The 16,663-nt window shown below is 36.1% G+C and overlaps 1 protein-coding gene across 1 annotated transcript in view; it reads left to right on the top strand.

The window, feature by feature from the left end:
- Positions 1–3,088, top strand: part of LOC100745558 (forkhead box protein D3) — an 8,149-nt gene extending 5,061 nt beyond the window's left edge. The window contains exon 2 of the mRNA XM_033324464.1: positions 1–3,088. This exon is cut by the window's left edge and continues 1 nt beyond it. Within this exon, the coding sequence (XP_033180355.1) occupies positions 1–70 (70 nt within the window). The 3' untranslated portion in view covers positions 71–3,088.
- Positions 3,089–16,663: the final 13,575 nt, after the last annotated feature.

The following is a 16,663-nucleotide window of genomic DNA, read 5'->3' on the forward strand; positions in this document are numbered from 1 at the left end:
GTTGGATCTCAGCCCGTCGGAGCATAGGGAGATCAGGAGTCAGGCGTCGGCTTTCTCTCCTCTCGTTTAGAGGATCTGTTTGATCGAGTTTTTCGAGATTCTTTCTGACTGGCACTCTGCATTGGCCGGATCTCCGTTAAAATCTCGGTTTTTCTTGGAGATTCTGGTTTTCGGAGAAGATTGCAGTTTTTTCAAGGGAACTTCAGTGGACAGGCAAGGAGAAACGGCGGAGAATGTTTTCGACATTCGTGATGGATTTTGGGTGACGAAGAAGCGGTTACAGACTGTAAAGGTGAATGGAAGGGAAGAGGAAAATTTATAGAAAAGAACATTGGAGGAGCAAAGAATTTTTCACTTCCGCGTTATTATCAGAAATCAAAAGTATAATATGTGGAAGAATAGTGATACATACTACGAAGAGTGATAAAATAGCTAGATACCAAAAGAAGAGAAGCGACGGAACCAAAGATTTCAACTTCGACAAGCACTTGTGTAAAAAAGAACAAGAAAAAAAGAATAGAGAGAGAGAGAAAGAAAGAAAGAAGAACGAACGGACAAAAGAACGAGTCGAGATAATTGTAAAAAGGTGTAGTGCAATAGTGTAGTGGTTTAAGTACGAGAAAAGATCCCCTTTGGTCGTGTCGAAACGATTCTTAGCGACTGTACGGCGTCGTCACGAACAATCGATTCCTCGCGAATCGAACTTCATAATTTTCCATCCTCTCTGTTTCAACCCCGTTTATTTTTCACATATTTTTTCTTTCCTCCGTGCTCTATTCTTAGCCGGAGGCTTCTTAAACGATAGATTAATATCTCGGCACTGTAAATATACACACGTACACACGTATACACACGTATGCAAACGAACAGACACATGCACACGCACATCCTCGAACAAATCTTTGCTCAGCTTTCTATTGTTTGCGCGAGTGTGAGAGAAAAAGAGAGAATGCGCGAGTGAAAGGGTAGGAGAGGGTGGCAGAGAGCGATAGAGAGGGGAGGTCAGTTCTCTTCATCGGATTTAATGTAAAGCTCGGGCCGGGTTTTCGGTCAAGTAGACGTTTTAGTGTACATAGCGTTGTACGAAAAAAATAAAAAGAAATACACACACATATAGGGGATGCTCGCGTTCCGTACTACGAAACATATTCGTGTACCTTTGATTCTCGTGTTCGATCCTCGATACGGGAGGTTTTCATAGCGAAAACGCGTGCAACGATTTGCAAAGATCGAGCCTTATCGAGTTTTATTGTCTTACGAAACTGCACATCTTTAACCGGCGTGCGAGTAACGCGAGCTTTGAAACACAAATCCTTTCGTTTCTCTGGTTTATTAGGAAACGATTTACGCGGAGAAACTTTCGACTAATCGACTTGATACACTGTTCGAAACATTAGATTGGCAAACTAATGGTCGATTCGTGTCTGTATTGATTATTTTTGTTTATTCGGCCAAGAACAATTCGTTGTCAGTTATATGCAAGTTTTTTTTTTTTTAGTAATTTACTGCCTCGTTTACATCTTAGAAAACATCGTAGCGCTTTGAAAAATGTAAATTATCTGGAAGCAAAATTTTGCGACGAAGATTTTCGAAAAGCTCGAAAATGTAGGAATACGTGGCAATAAATTCGAGGAATGGATAAAAAAATAATAAAATGTTAGTTTTTAATTCAATTGGATTCTTTGGAATTATTTGTAACGTACAAGAATGGATACCATTGTTCATATTGGAATTATCTCAATATTATTCTTATTGTGAAAGACTTGCACCGATAAATTTTTATTTAAAGATACACGAACATAATGGCATGCTATTCTAAGAAGTGTAATCCTCATCGCGATAGAGGAACAATAATCATTGCCATAGTTACGTAATGAACACAGACACATTTCAATCCATTTATTTGCCATTTATTGCACAGCAACCTAACAATTAGAAGATTGGCGATATTTTGAGAGCTGCTTCATCGTTTGATGAGGTTTTTAGCGGTTTCACGAGATTAAACGTTACATTACGAAATCTTTGTTTTTCTCTTTTATAATTAACTCTTTTTTCCGAGCAGTGTATGAAGCAGACATTGATGTAAGATCATAATGGTCCGAATCCTTTAAAATTTCTTTAGAAATTAAATGCTACTGTACAAATGTTTATTCCAAAGAATTAATTATTTATATAAAATCGAAGATACAGACGGAGGAGATCGAAGGAAAATCGAAGATTTCGGCGAAGTGAACTTTCCAATTTCCATATATCAACGCCAGAAAGTTGCCAGATACACTGCAAAATCAATTACGACTTAAGAAACATGTTTCCGAAAGTACCATTACGCAATCTATTGGGAAATTAATAAACAAATCAAATTGCCAATATCACAAGTGTAATTCGCACAACTCTCAACCGAAATTCTTTCCTATTCGCCGTACTAAGAAACAAGTCACATAAAGAATACTTTATACTGTAGGAAATTATAATTGAGGGGTTGAAATTGCAAATGACTTGTAAACGTTAGAAGGTTTTCCATAGAAAAAATATTCGTTTCTATTAATTTTACCATTTGCGCAATTTATCACGCCTGGACATTATAGACTTTCAGCGTTTATCAATTTAATAAATTTAGAAAAAGAATAAATTGCGTATCAGGAATTGTTTTTCATTAGTTACATTTTATTTGTATTACAAATTCGTCTACGCTATTCTTCTATCTTTTAAAAACGATTGATTTACGATTACAACTCTAGAAGCTACAATAAACTATTTTAATACCGATAACTTTCCTCTTCTTATTCTACGTGAAATTTATATTTCCTCTTAATAGAAAAATCGATTTGGACCTTTTGTTGGTACTAACGTCATTTGTCGTTTCAATTCCTCAAATAGAGATTTTAATTGCGCAATGACACACAGCGAAGAGAAATATTTCTTTGGAAATGTTTCTCGTTCGCTGTTCGATGAAAGATTTTCTATAACAGATTTTCAAAAGAAGACAATTACGCGCAAATAATAGGAGAAAGGAAGAAATGCGAAACGACAGTTCGACGGAAATTTGTCGACGACTTTAATACAGAAACAGCGTGTTTGAGTCTGTTTTCGAGCGTTTTTAAACGTGCATAAGACGCATGTGCAGGGATCCACGGGAAAAGAGAATGGAATAATTTACAATTAATCCCTGCAAAGATACGCATCCATGACGATTACGTATGTGTTGGTCTACGCGTGTACATACCAGCCACTAGTGAATTTTCCTCGAACGTGTACGATGACGATTGTCAGATAAGAATTATTGCAGGAGAACGTAACAGCGCAGCGTAACATTTGTGCAACGAATCCGGTCGCATTTGTATTTCGTTGATCGAAAAGCAGGTTAAGTATGTTTAGGAATTTCGTTAATTAAATACCAACTGGACTTTTATCGAACGACGCTATAGTTTGGTTCTTACAATTGTTTAGAAATATTCTAACGAATAAAAGTATCGAACGATATGTACAAATTGCTAGTCTGCTTTTATTAACGCGTCCCGTGTCGCGGAGAATAGATAATTTGTAATTAGAAAGTTTGGAAATTCTATAATTTAATTAATTAATTTTAAGGAGTAAATTGAAAAACTTGATATTTAATGTAATATTGAAGATAATATAATGGGGAATAACATCGAAAAGAATTTAGAAGTATTGGAAGATACTTCATGGTATCTAAGAATGGTATTCAAAATTGCTCAAAGAGATCTAAAAATACTATTCGACATTATCCTATGAAGGTTTTCAGGGATACGATAGCAAACGATATTTTGCAAGCATTGAAAAAGTATTCAAGAATAATATTCAAAGTTATTCAAGAGTATCAAATAAAAAATACTATTTGAAAACGTTAAAAAATGAAGGATATCCGAGAATATACAGAAAAATTTAACAGTTATGTTCAATGATACGAAAAAATAGTGTTAGGAAGCATTGAAAACCTTTGAAGAATAATATTTAAAAATACTCAAAATCATTCAATTATGAATATACAATATCGCGAAGCACTCAAAGATATTCAAGGAGAATATTCAAAGTACTCGTCGAATAACAAAGATATTACTTTATCGGTATGCTTCGTATCTTCGCCTGCTTTTCTGCGTTTCATTTCAAGATCAAACCCCGTAGAATACTCTTCTCCGGTGAATGAAAATGGAATACGTGTGACCCGCATGGCACGTGACGCGTTAAACCAGAAGCAACAACGAGACGTTCGTTCGTTTTCTATTCGTTTCAAGGCTCCTTATTTTCGTTATCGTTCTCGTTTATGTAGATCTGATTACATAGCCGATTCGTGCGTGTTTTCAAGTCGTGTGAACGATGCACGTCGTGATAACGAAAATCATTGTTCTAATAGCGAAGCTGGCGACTCCTTCGGGAAAAATAAATCTCCGACACATCGACATCCAAAGAATGATCTAACAACGTAAAATAGAGAAAAGCCGATCTTCTGCAACAAATATTTTCGAAATGTGAAATAGTTTCTACCGATATATATTGAAAATTATCTGCGTAATTTGTGATACATGACGCTTCATTATCTTATTCATAGATTTTCTTTGTCAGAAGAATTGTTGCTTCTAAATTTGTTCCAGCGTTAGATTAAAATTCTGACTTTAATCTGACACATCCGCAACATAAAATTCTTCACATCGATGCTGGAAAAATGTCTGATCGAGAACGTGTTCCATTGGTAATGCATTAGCCCTCTATAACCGACATGTTTGCTTAGCAGATTGACAAATTCTTAATTGATTTCTGATTTCGATCAGAAAATTTGGAAGTAGCGTACAGTCGAATAGCGACGTGAAATGTTCGTTTTCATCAAATAAAATATCGTCATTCTCTATTGTATTCTTCATGTCGAAGACTGGTGATACTGGAAGAAATTTTGGAAAATCAACAACACAGATTGATAATATAATTTAACTAACCCCTGAATGGGGAAAGACGAGTGGATTCGTCAAGATTACCGATTCCTTCGACATAGTAATTTCTACGTTCAAACGTGCTTTATCTATCTACGTATCGTTTTAGAAACAAATTATGTCATGTGTATATTTACGAGGACTGAGACCGACCAAATTTCAATTGATTTTCTCTATTGTTACAGAAGTAATAATATATAGAAGACATGATAGGCATAATTATAGAAATTTCTAATTAACACTAGAACTACCACATCATTCAAATCGACTGGTTTTACAATTTTATTTTAAAATTCCTACTTCATGTTATATTTTTTTCCTGGAATAATGTAATGACTTTTGCAACGATAACTAAAAGAATAATATAATGAATTTTATTTTATTTTTTATGTATTCAGACTGAAAATAATTTTGTATCAAGGCTACTTATACCAATACCAGTGAAAATGACTGGTACTTGTCAAAGTGTAAAAGGGTCCTGCAATCTGTTTATCGAACCCCAATTAACCAGTTTCCTCTTTTTCTACTATTTGCCACACGTTCTTTAAATTTTTACCGCGTATCATTCAATATGATGATATCGGTTATCAGGAAAATTCACAGCACTCAAAATGACTGGCTCTACAATTTTATAAAAGTGTGAACCCTCCTTTAGGTCGATCATGGTCCCAGATGGATTAACAATACCAAAAATGTACTACATGACATGGAATTGCTTCTGTAAGAAAGTAATAAATCATTAACTATAAAAATATTCTATTATTATGTATTTTTTAAAAACCAGTCATTTTCATTGTTTTTGATACCAGTAGCTTCATGTTAACTACCGGTAGTTCTAGTGTTAAGAGACGATTCGATTAACAGGTTGATATCGTGTAAATACAACTTTGGCCAGAGAACGACTAGGTCCAGATACAAATGGAAAAACGAATTACATTTCGTGAAAATTCGTTTTACCATTGCGAAGAGAATAGGCAGAAGAGCTTCAGTAAAATCATTTCACGCAAAAATACATGGAATTGTACGTAGTTGGTATTATAGGTGAAGGATGATAGATATAGCGTTTGAGAATCTAGGTGAAGAATCTGAAACATTGAAACGGATCTTTTACATGTTATAGCAGAATGATAAATAGAATAGAAATTCGAAAACACAAGTGCACGAGTACGCAAGATCCGAGTGTCTCGGTGTTATAGAGGGTTAAGCATTCTGCGAGCAGAGGAGCAGACATTTCACGAGATTTCATAGATTCCGTTCGATCTGTGTCAGTTAAAAGAAGGGAAAGATCGATAGAGCCGAGGAAAACACCGATTCTAAACCGTATTGTCGACGTTTGGGTACAAAACGATTTACTCGATAGTCTTTTATACTTGGACAAATTCACAGCCGATCGATCTAGAGTTGTAGAGATTTTTAATGTTAAGTTAAATGTATCATATAAATAGTCGATCGCGAGTGTTATTCATTTCTTTTTCCTCTCGTGTAAAAACAAGACGAAACAAGATGAAAAGAAATGGAGACGAGAGTAAGAAAATGAAAGAAAGAAGTGACAGTTTCGAGAACGATTCAGAATTATTATTCGAACGCTGTATATTTTACTAATCTTGTCGATTCTGAACTGTCGTGTGTTAAGGTATTGTGACGAAAGTAAAGCGGTACGTCTGTTTGTTCCTTTACTAAAATAAGTACCGATGCTATAATGTATGTTTAGTTATAGGTTGCCGTTACCACTTGTCTCTGTAGATTTAGTAAGTATTATACGTGTCAAGATGATAGATTTATAATAACGTGTAATAATGTCAACAATAAAGTACTGTTAAGTATAAAAGAAATCGTATCCGCTTCATTCTTCGTTCTTGTGGAATAACGTCTTTGAGAGGTGGAAGGCTAAGATATAAATCGATTTACGAACATTTATAATCTGTTCCATTTCGAAAAAAAAGCTATCGGATTTAAAAAGTTTCATTATGAAAATGTGTTAGAGTCGATTGTATCATTAAAATTTTCATCGTAAGGTTAATGAATTTCGAGCAAATTACGGAATTCTTTTTTATTGGAATAATATTGCGTCAGAGTGTTACGATGTTGTTTATAAAATTTCACGAGAAATTAGGAATTCGATGGGAAAATACTTTGGGGTTAATATTTACGTAGATAATTCGATGTTGGTTCGATTTATGGTTTAGTAAAAAAAAAAAAGAAAAAGAATGGTAAAAATATTGTATTTTGTTGGATGTTCTCGTTACAAATGTTTCACTGTATTGTGTTTAATATCAGCCAAGTTTCTTGAATTAGAGATTTCCCTATTTTCCTTTAACAACAAGGACATCAAATATTATTACGTTAATTTGCCTTTTGACGAACTAACAATTAGTCTAATAGAGCGATATTGCTTAAATGAAACAAAATTAACCTTCTGTATTCTACTGGCACCGTTACGGTAACATTGATAACGTGAGAATTGCTTCTCGCATTCTTCTCGCTGATATAAAATGGAAAAGCAAAAGAGACGTACCATAGAAATAAATTTTAAACAATAAAAATAACAACGTATAAAGAAATTTATAAACGTTTATTACATTTTTTCTTGCGATACAAACTTTTTTAATTTAAAAAACTTCACTGGATTTGTTGGTCTATTATATCTACCATTGAAATTTTCAAGGCAGAAGGTTAAAAAGATAATTATTTGAATGAAATGAAAGACGCGAACTAGTAATAAAAGAACTGAGAAGTGAAAATCGACGAAATATACAATGAAGATATACATACTACTTTTTTGCTTAGATAATGTTTTAAAATAATTTTTTTTTTTTAATAGTTTGTATGGTGATATCGAAATAAGAAAGGACAATGAAACGAGGAAAATGTGGGAACATAGCGGAGTAAATAAATAAGAAGAGAATTTAGAGGACAGACGTTTAATGTTAAAAAACATGGAAAGATATTTAAAGATAATATTTTACATTGATTAGATTTTTATGTGCCTAAAAAGTGAAAAATATTTTTAACACACTTTCACTGTTTGTATTGTATCTGAGAGAATTTTTTTTAATTTAAAAATTAAAACACACGTTGTCACACACTTCGGACGACTACTACTATATTTTATCTTCCAAATTTTACTGGTATTCATTATTGAAGAATTCCGTATGGAATGTCACATATTTACAATATTTACTCATAAAAGTAAGCCGATATTTTACGCTTCCAATAAGGTAAAAAATTTATAAAATTCTGCTTCAGCGATTTATATATCCAAGTTTAAACACTAAGATTAATATCTTTGCTAAAAGATGATTCTCAGTTACATCAGTTGAAAAAGTAGACAAAAAACTAATCAATCGTACAATAAAATCTACCATATAATATTATCTTTCTCTTTATCAGGTTCATAAATTTAATTGAAACCTATGCTATCCTTTACTTAACGATCAACACTGGAAAAAATCAATGAAAATTCCACCAATCGTCTAAGCTAACTTACAATTACCTAACTCAACTAAATTCGCTAACTCAACTAAAACATAATTTTGTTACATCCATTTACCGACATGATTTGAAGTTTCACAAATAATTTTATAATAAAATCGATACAGTATCGATTGAAACCACCATCCGGTACCAAGCTTCCAAATCCAATTACACTTTCCGAATCAATCAATTCTACAATAAAATCTATCATATAATATCATTTCCTTTAATCAGGTTCATCAATTTGTAATAAAAACCTCTGCTATCCCTTTTTCCATATCAATTTGAAGATAGACAAAAGATGGAGTAATTTTCCAGTGAAACTCATCAGCCACCAATCCGACCGATAAAATCATCCCGTATATGCCAGATTCCCACGTGTGACCGAAGAAATTTTGGAAAGAAAAGACTCATCCAGAACTCATCTCCCGTCGCAGCAGGTACCGTCGTTCGATCGATTCTCTATTAGTGAGTGCCGTGTCGTGTAACGAATCTCTTTCCCATCGGCCTAATTGTCGACTACTGGCACGTTATTTACTCGAACGAGCGTGGAATAATGAAAGGGAACGTATCGTCTCCTCCATTTCTGTGTACGATGAGAGATCGGCGATGATCCAAGCGACACACCTCCGAACGCCACGTATCCGTGGCGACAATGCAAACCGAAACAAACACTTGGCGGCACGTGACCGCCACGTGTCGGCCAGGATATATTACATTCCGAATACACACACACTTGACGAACGATTAAAGGGGTGTACACGGCCGAGGAACCACGATCGTGACAACGATGAACACGCCGCCGGCCCTTTTCTTCTTCCTATTTCGACCGATGAGAGCCACCGATACCTCGGATACTCGAGTTTCAAACCTACGTAAACGGTAACATTCTCTGTGCTGAAGTTTGGATCGGCTTGGAGTTTGAAGTAGTCGATGAACGGCGGGAGATTGTACGAAGTTTGGGACCTTCAAGTATTTTCTTCATTTTTCGGAGAATTTTTTTTCTCGTTCGTAGACTTTTTCATAGGTTTGACGATGTTTGAGTATTCTTTTATTTCTTGGTGAGATTTCTCTTCATTTTATGATCTTTGGGTTTGACGACGTTTGAGTATTGTTTATGGTTGTTTGATTTAGTCTTTGATGTATTTTCTTCTCGTTTCTGGCACATATGACGATGTTTAAGTTTTATACTATTTACCTTTACTATTTACTAAAATTTATATAACGAAGATATTTCGCGAATGAGTAATAACACGTAAATTCTAAGCACTACTATTATCTAATTCTGCATTCAAAAAATGCTTGTGTATGCATTTGAAATAATGTACTAACAAAGATTGGAATAATCCATCATTATCAGTTGCACTAAACAAACATTTTCAAGGCATAGCTTGCCTGCATTATATCAATCTAGTCATTAAACGTGATAACAGTCTTCAATGGTAAACAGTATACGTATATCGGTAAAATTGAAATAAAAACATCCTATGCAAATTCTCCGACTATACGTAATATATTAGCCAAATGGTACCGTAAAAAGTAACATTTATTAAATTAGACCAAACAAATAACGCTAATATAAAACTCTTAATAAAATATAATATCTCCTACCGTCACTACCTAATGAATTATAAATTGAAATATATTAACAGAAGTAAATTAAATCTAAATAGAAACATCCTATCAATTCTATAAAATTGATAAATTATTATCATGAATTATTGTTCAAGTAGTACCACGAAAAATAACATTCACTAAATTATAACGACAATATACCGTGTAGTATGGAAATTTTCCAAAATATAATATCGTTCTACCTCGACCCTGAATTTAAAACGTCACCGTACGATTTATGATGCGTTATCGTTCACGGTTCGGTGTTTATCTATGTGCAACAAGGTAGAGATAGTGTAACAATAATTGTCTGCTCGATCGACGTTAGTGTCGGCGAGGCAACGCGTACGGCGGGTTCTATAAATGTTCACGTCGTATCACGAGGAATGAATGCTCATGAACGAAGGAGTAGTCGGAGGAAAAGAAAGAAATAACTTTCCATCGGGTAAAAGGCGCTAGTTTGTGCTCCTCACGTATGACTTTATTTCTTCTGGATGTTTCTATGAATACACCAGGAAAATCTTTTCCTACGTACAGCCATTGTCAACCATTTTATCTACTATTTCATAACTATCGTGCCTCCTCTGTTTACCATCGAGTTTAATTATTTAAGAAATTTATTACGATATTTATCGCAGAAGGAATAATTGTTGTTTGAATACCGTTGTTAGATTGTTTAGTAGCGAAGATAATTTTTATGAAAAAAGAAAAGAAAAGAATTGGAGAGCAGGATAATCGTAAGAAAAAATGCAATATGATACGATGTTAAGGGAATTGTTATGCATCGAAATCTATAGTTAATATTGAGCAATAAAAATAAATTGTATGATTTCAAATTAGAATTTTTCGACGCTTGCCATCGACTGCCAAATTGTAAACGATTGCATAAAGTAAGAGAGAAAATTTTCAGAACTGAAATCGCAGAGCAAGAGAGTACGCGAGGAAAGTCCGTATTAAGTTTAAAACTCACAAAAACGGATGCCTGCGACAAAATTGTCGAAGAAAATGAGATAAAGAAATGAGAAAATGATTCAGTAGATGAAACAACGAAACAAGGAAAAAATATCGCGCAGAAAAAGACTAGAGGTTGAAAAGAGAAAGAACAGTACTAAATACATGGAAAATGCTGAAAATGAGATCCTACGATAAAATTGCCGAAGGATGGAAAGAGGAAAGGAAATCAGAAAATGATCGAAAGTTAAAACGAGGAGAAAATTATCGTGTGGAAAGAGGCTGGAGGTTAGAGCAGAGTGAGAAAGGAATTAAAAACGCGTGTATAGAAGCGGTGGGGTGGTGGAACAGGCTCGAAAAGCTGGCTCGGTCTGGCTGTTTTCGTCACGATCGAGGAATGTAATATCGTCACCCCAAGCGACAAGAGTTGCCTTCGAGAGTATCGTCGTTTAGAATAGCGTGACGGGGGATGTGGGGGCCTGGATTAAACTGCAATGAAAATCCACTCATTTTCTACTCCCTTCGCTTTCCTTCGCGTTCCACTCTGCGCAGACACGCCTGCATCCAGCCGGGTAAACAAGATATTACCTTCATACCTGCCTTCCTCCCTCGTTCTATCTCTGATCGTTGTGACTTTTAGCCGGGAACTCGTTACTAATGAACTCGTCGATATGTATTTCAAAGCAAAAATATAATACTATGTAACGTGAGAATCATTCGTATCAGTGCATCGATTTGCATCAATCGTATCAGATGCGAGTGTTTTATTATATCAGGTTAGTGGTACGTATGAAACGTTTGCTCTTTTTTCAAATGGAACATTAACTACGTGTAATTTCTTCGTCAAATGATCAAAATATCATATATTAATATTTTTATGTTAATTACATTATACAAAGTGTCTGGTGATAGAATCGAGTAGAAGGTGATTCTACGTGAAAAAATAAATCAAAAATATAGAATAAATCTTTTTCGTAAGATGCTTCGTCTTTGAGAAAAATAAATTTGAAAATGTGTGGTGCATGCGCGCTAGACCAATCCTTAACTGAACATGTTCAAATTTTATTTTCTCGAAAATGAGGCCTTAAATGGAATTGTATTGTTAATGAAAGTATCGCTAATGAAACAAGTATATTGAGGGTGAAAATTTCCATTTGATGATTTAAAGCACTTTCTCAATAACTACTTGTTATCGAAACAATAAGTTATGATAGAAAGAAACATTTATTTATTGTGTCGTAACATTTGAGTTTTGGAGTAAATTAAATATAAAATTTCATGCACCCCTAAGAATAATTTTTAATTATTTCGGAAACAAGCTTCATATGTACAATTATTTTAAAAATACGACTAAAGAAATATTTGAATCTTGCATTACCGAAATTGGAAACCTGCCATTTTGTTTGAATTGCATTTTAGATTTTAATTCTCTGAAAGAGAGTCCAAAATAACTAGTTAGAAATATAATATGTATCATACAAAGGAAAATCTACAGTAAATGTGGGTTCACATCCACGTATATTTCCAACATTTTGCAAAAGAAAAGAACATAAAATGCCTCCGCATTTGATATGACATTCCCTGCATTTTATGAGTTGCACTTCGTCCCTGGTCTTTGAAGCTAACCGTAACAATAGAAAATCATCGAATCGAGTAAAAGGAAGTTTGAAAGAGTCCCAGTTGTTGCAACGTGTACGTTCTATACGACATTTCACGTATTCCATCGAATTAAGTCAATCATATATGATGATTTGATTAATAAAAATCTACGAAATAAGATAAACCTATAAAATAACTATGAAACAAAGTTCAAGAAAAGAAATCAATTAAATTGCAATGCATTAAACATTCGAATCTCAAATTCATCATTGTCTCTTGAGGAAATCCCTAAAATTTCTAGAAGAAAAAACCGAAAAAGAGCAGAAAGAAACAAAGAAAAGAGGACATTCTGACTCTTTATCTCTCAGAAGAATCAATCTCCATGTAACATGCTGAGTATTACATCTGAAACTAATCATACCACACCCTCTGTCTATTCAACATCCACAACCCCAAAACCGCGAAACTTTGACTTCGTCATCATCTCTCGAGGAAACCATCAAAACCCGTCCAAAAAACGATGAAAAGAAGGAAGAGAAAGCACTTGAATGAAAAAGTCCAAAAAGCTTTCTGTGGCACGTGAACCAACCAAAATCTTCGTCGTGTTCCAAAACCAAGCGAATCCCAATCTACTTAACATCCACCGTTCTCCAACTCTCCGAAACCACACCACTCTACCGAGTTCCAAAGAAACCTTCAAAATCTGCCAAAGCAAAAGAGCGAAGACAGAAAAGAAAAAATCACTCTGAAGTGCTCCAAAAGACTGAATCTTGCCGTGACTGGAGCAAGAAAAGAACGGCTACGCAAAGGGTTCCACCAACCACCAACCACCAACCAAAGAGAAACAGAGCGAGAACGAGAGAGAGAGAGAGAAAGGGAGAGGGAGAGAAGGTATCCACACGCGACACGTCCTCCCGCGTGTGAAAGATTCCCGGCTGAAGCGGAGCTACTTCGCCTCATCCAGCGGAACAAGCAATGACCAATATTATGATAATTCCAGCCGCCCCCAGTCCGTCGCTGGTCGTTTTATCTCTCGCCACCTCGGCCATCCTCTCTCTTCCCTGCGCCCTGCCGTTTCAACTCCCTCGTTCCAACCCCTCGTTCGTCCTTTGGCAACATCAAGGTGCACGAGTCGCGAATATGGGCAGCCATATTTGAGGGTGCGGGCGTGGCTTTCCGGTTGCCCGGGGTAACCGGCGTCGGCGTTATCCCGATATCGACCTGGGAGCAACGAGAAGGGTGGCTAGGCTTCTGTCCGGGAGGGAAAATGTTATCACTGCTTTGTGGTGGCTAAGATAGCAACCCACTTTCCCTCTAACCCTTCTTCGTCCCTCCGCGGATCCTCATCACCTGCCACCCTCCGCCTCCGCCTTCCTCTGCCACCCTATTTTCTGCCTCTTGCCAACCGAGCTTCTCCTCCGGTTCGCGCTCTAGAACATCTTCCGCGACAAACGGGGAAAATACCGGGACAACGTGTTACCAGAGAACCCACCGCGATTTCCTTCGTTAGAGGCTGCGTCAGAGAACCGTAGACAGGATTTGTGTTAAAGGCAGAATCGATGCGTATTCGAATCACAGCTTCGTCAATAGAGACGCTTCTTTTTTAAACAGATATTCTGTCCTCCGGGGGTAGAAACGCGTTAAACGTCTATTTGTTTAGAAACGGAAAACAACTGAAGGTTTCGTCGCCGAGTTTCCATTTCTGTGTATTTATGGGAAATTTAACCCTTTCACTGCTAAAACCGCGATAATACCTGCCGTGAAACGCGTGTCCGACTTTCGCATAGCGTACAATCAATTGATCGTAAAATTTATTCAGCACCGAGCGCCTTGTCTTGGAATGTATGTTCAGCAAGTGAAAAGAGTTAAAGGTACAAGAATGTAGAGAACACACGTGACAAGTAGATGGAGGACTTTTATGCGATTTCAGATTTTTCTGCACGTAGCTTGAAAAATAGAATTTATATGGAGATTCGTTTCACTTACTAAATATTACCGAACCCAGGATAATTTTTTTCTTTTTTTTTTTTTTGTTTTTCGTTAGAGGTACAGCGAAGAATGGTGGAGGGTTTTTAGTAAAGCTGGAATTTAAAGGGACGAAGTGGTGGATGGGTGGTGGTGTTTTCGAATTTATGGCGGATCTCGTGGTTGCGGTAATGAGCTGGGTTGTGTAAGTTGAATCGGAAGTGGTTTAAGGGTGGCTAGGCTTCTGTCCGGGAGGGAAAATGTTATCACTGCTTTGTGGTGGCTAAGATAGCAACCCACTTTCCCTCTAACCCTTCTTCGTCCCTCCGCGGATCCTCATCACCTGCCACCCTCCGCCTCCGCCTTCCTCTGCCACCCTATTTTCTGCCTCTTGCCAACCGAGCTTCTCCTCCGGTTCGCGCTCTAGAACATCTTCCGCGACAAACGGGGAAAATACCGGGACAACGTGTTACCAGAGAACCCACCGCGATTTCCTTCGTTAGAGGCTGCGTCAGAGAACCGTAGACAGGATTTGTGTTAAAGGCAGAATCGATGCGTATTCGAATCACAGCTTCGTCAATAGAGACGCTTCTTTTTTAAACAGATATTCTGTCCTCCGGGGGTAGAAACGCGTTAAACGTCTATTTGTTTAGAAACGGAAAACAACTGAAGGTTTCGTCGCCGAGTTTCCATTTCTGTGTATTTATGGGAAATTTAACCCTTTCACTGCTAAAACCGCGATAATACCTGCCGTGAAACGCGTGTCCGACTTTCGCATAGCGTACAATCAATTGATCGTAAAATTTATTCAGCACCGAGCGCCTTGTCTTGGAATGTATGTTCAGCAAGTGAAAAGAGTTAAAGGTACAAGAATGTAGAGAACACACGTGACAAGTAGATGGAGGACTTTTATGCGATTTCAGATTTTTCTGCACGTAGCTTGAAAAATAGAATTTATATGGAGATTCGTTTCACTTACTAAATATTACCGAACCCAGGATAATTTTTTTCTTTTTTTTTTTTTTGTTTTTCGTTAGAGGTACAGCGAAGAATGGTGGAGGGTTTTTAGTAAAGCTGGAATTTAAAGGGACGAAGTGGTGGATGGGTGGTGGTGTTTTCGAATTTATGGCGGATCTCGTGGTTGCGGTAATGAGCTGGGTTGTGTAAGTTGAATCGGAAGTGGTTTCGGAGGTTTTCTGGATTTCGAGTGAATCGACTAGTATGGATTGGAATGTTTTATTGTCTTCGACTTTTCGACAGATGAATAAATGGATCGAATAGATAAAGAAATAAATACGGTGTGCGAAGAAATACGATATATTAATAAGTAGATTGAATAATTATTTAATTCGATAATTGGTGAAAAGAACATTTGAGATTAATGTAAAAAAGCAAACAGCTATGCCGCTTTTATTCCTTTTTAATATACATGCAGAAGACTGTCGGTATTCTTCCGAAGGTTTTCCCCGCGGAATTTATGCGGACCATGACACATTTACACGGCAGATATGCATCAGAATTTTGCTTTTATGGATTTCAAAAGGAATTCGTTATTTTAACTGGCGAACACAGGAAACATTCATCTAACTTTGTCGCTTGAAAATATTATGAAATATTTTCTCTGATGGCGGAATCGCGGAAAAGTATTTTTCACGGCTTCGTATTTTGAAGTTATCAAATGTTTCATTCTCTAAACTATCTTTTAGATCACATCAAATTTTATTTGCCACGTTGTTATATTCGAAAGAACTATCATGTAATCTTGCAGGAGAAGCACACATTCAGATTTAATCTAAGATTCACGACTAGTATACCGTACTGTACTCGTTGAAACATTTCGTGCACAAAATTGAAAAATGTTCAGCTTGTTGAAGCAGAAAACTGGACTTTCAAATCGAAAAATTCAGCTTCTATACTTGATCGAAATAGCTAAATAGTTTCGAATAGTTAAATTTGATATCCTTTACAGTCATAACGAAGTACAAATCTTCTAAAAGTTTACCTTCTTAAATATTGTTTCTGTAACATGATCGCCAGACGATGCAACTGACCACGTACAACTTTCAAGATCTCAACCAAACTTCTGTATAACACACGAATAACTGTCAAAGGAAGAA

This window comes from Bombus impatiens, unplaced genomic scaffold (assembly GCF_000188095.3).
Source record: "Bombus impatiens unplaced genomic scaffold, BIMP_2.2 scf_2859, whole genome shotgun sequence".
NCBI lineage: Eukaryota > Metazoa > Arthropoda > Insecta > Hymenoptera > Apidae > Bombus > Bombus impatiens.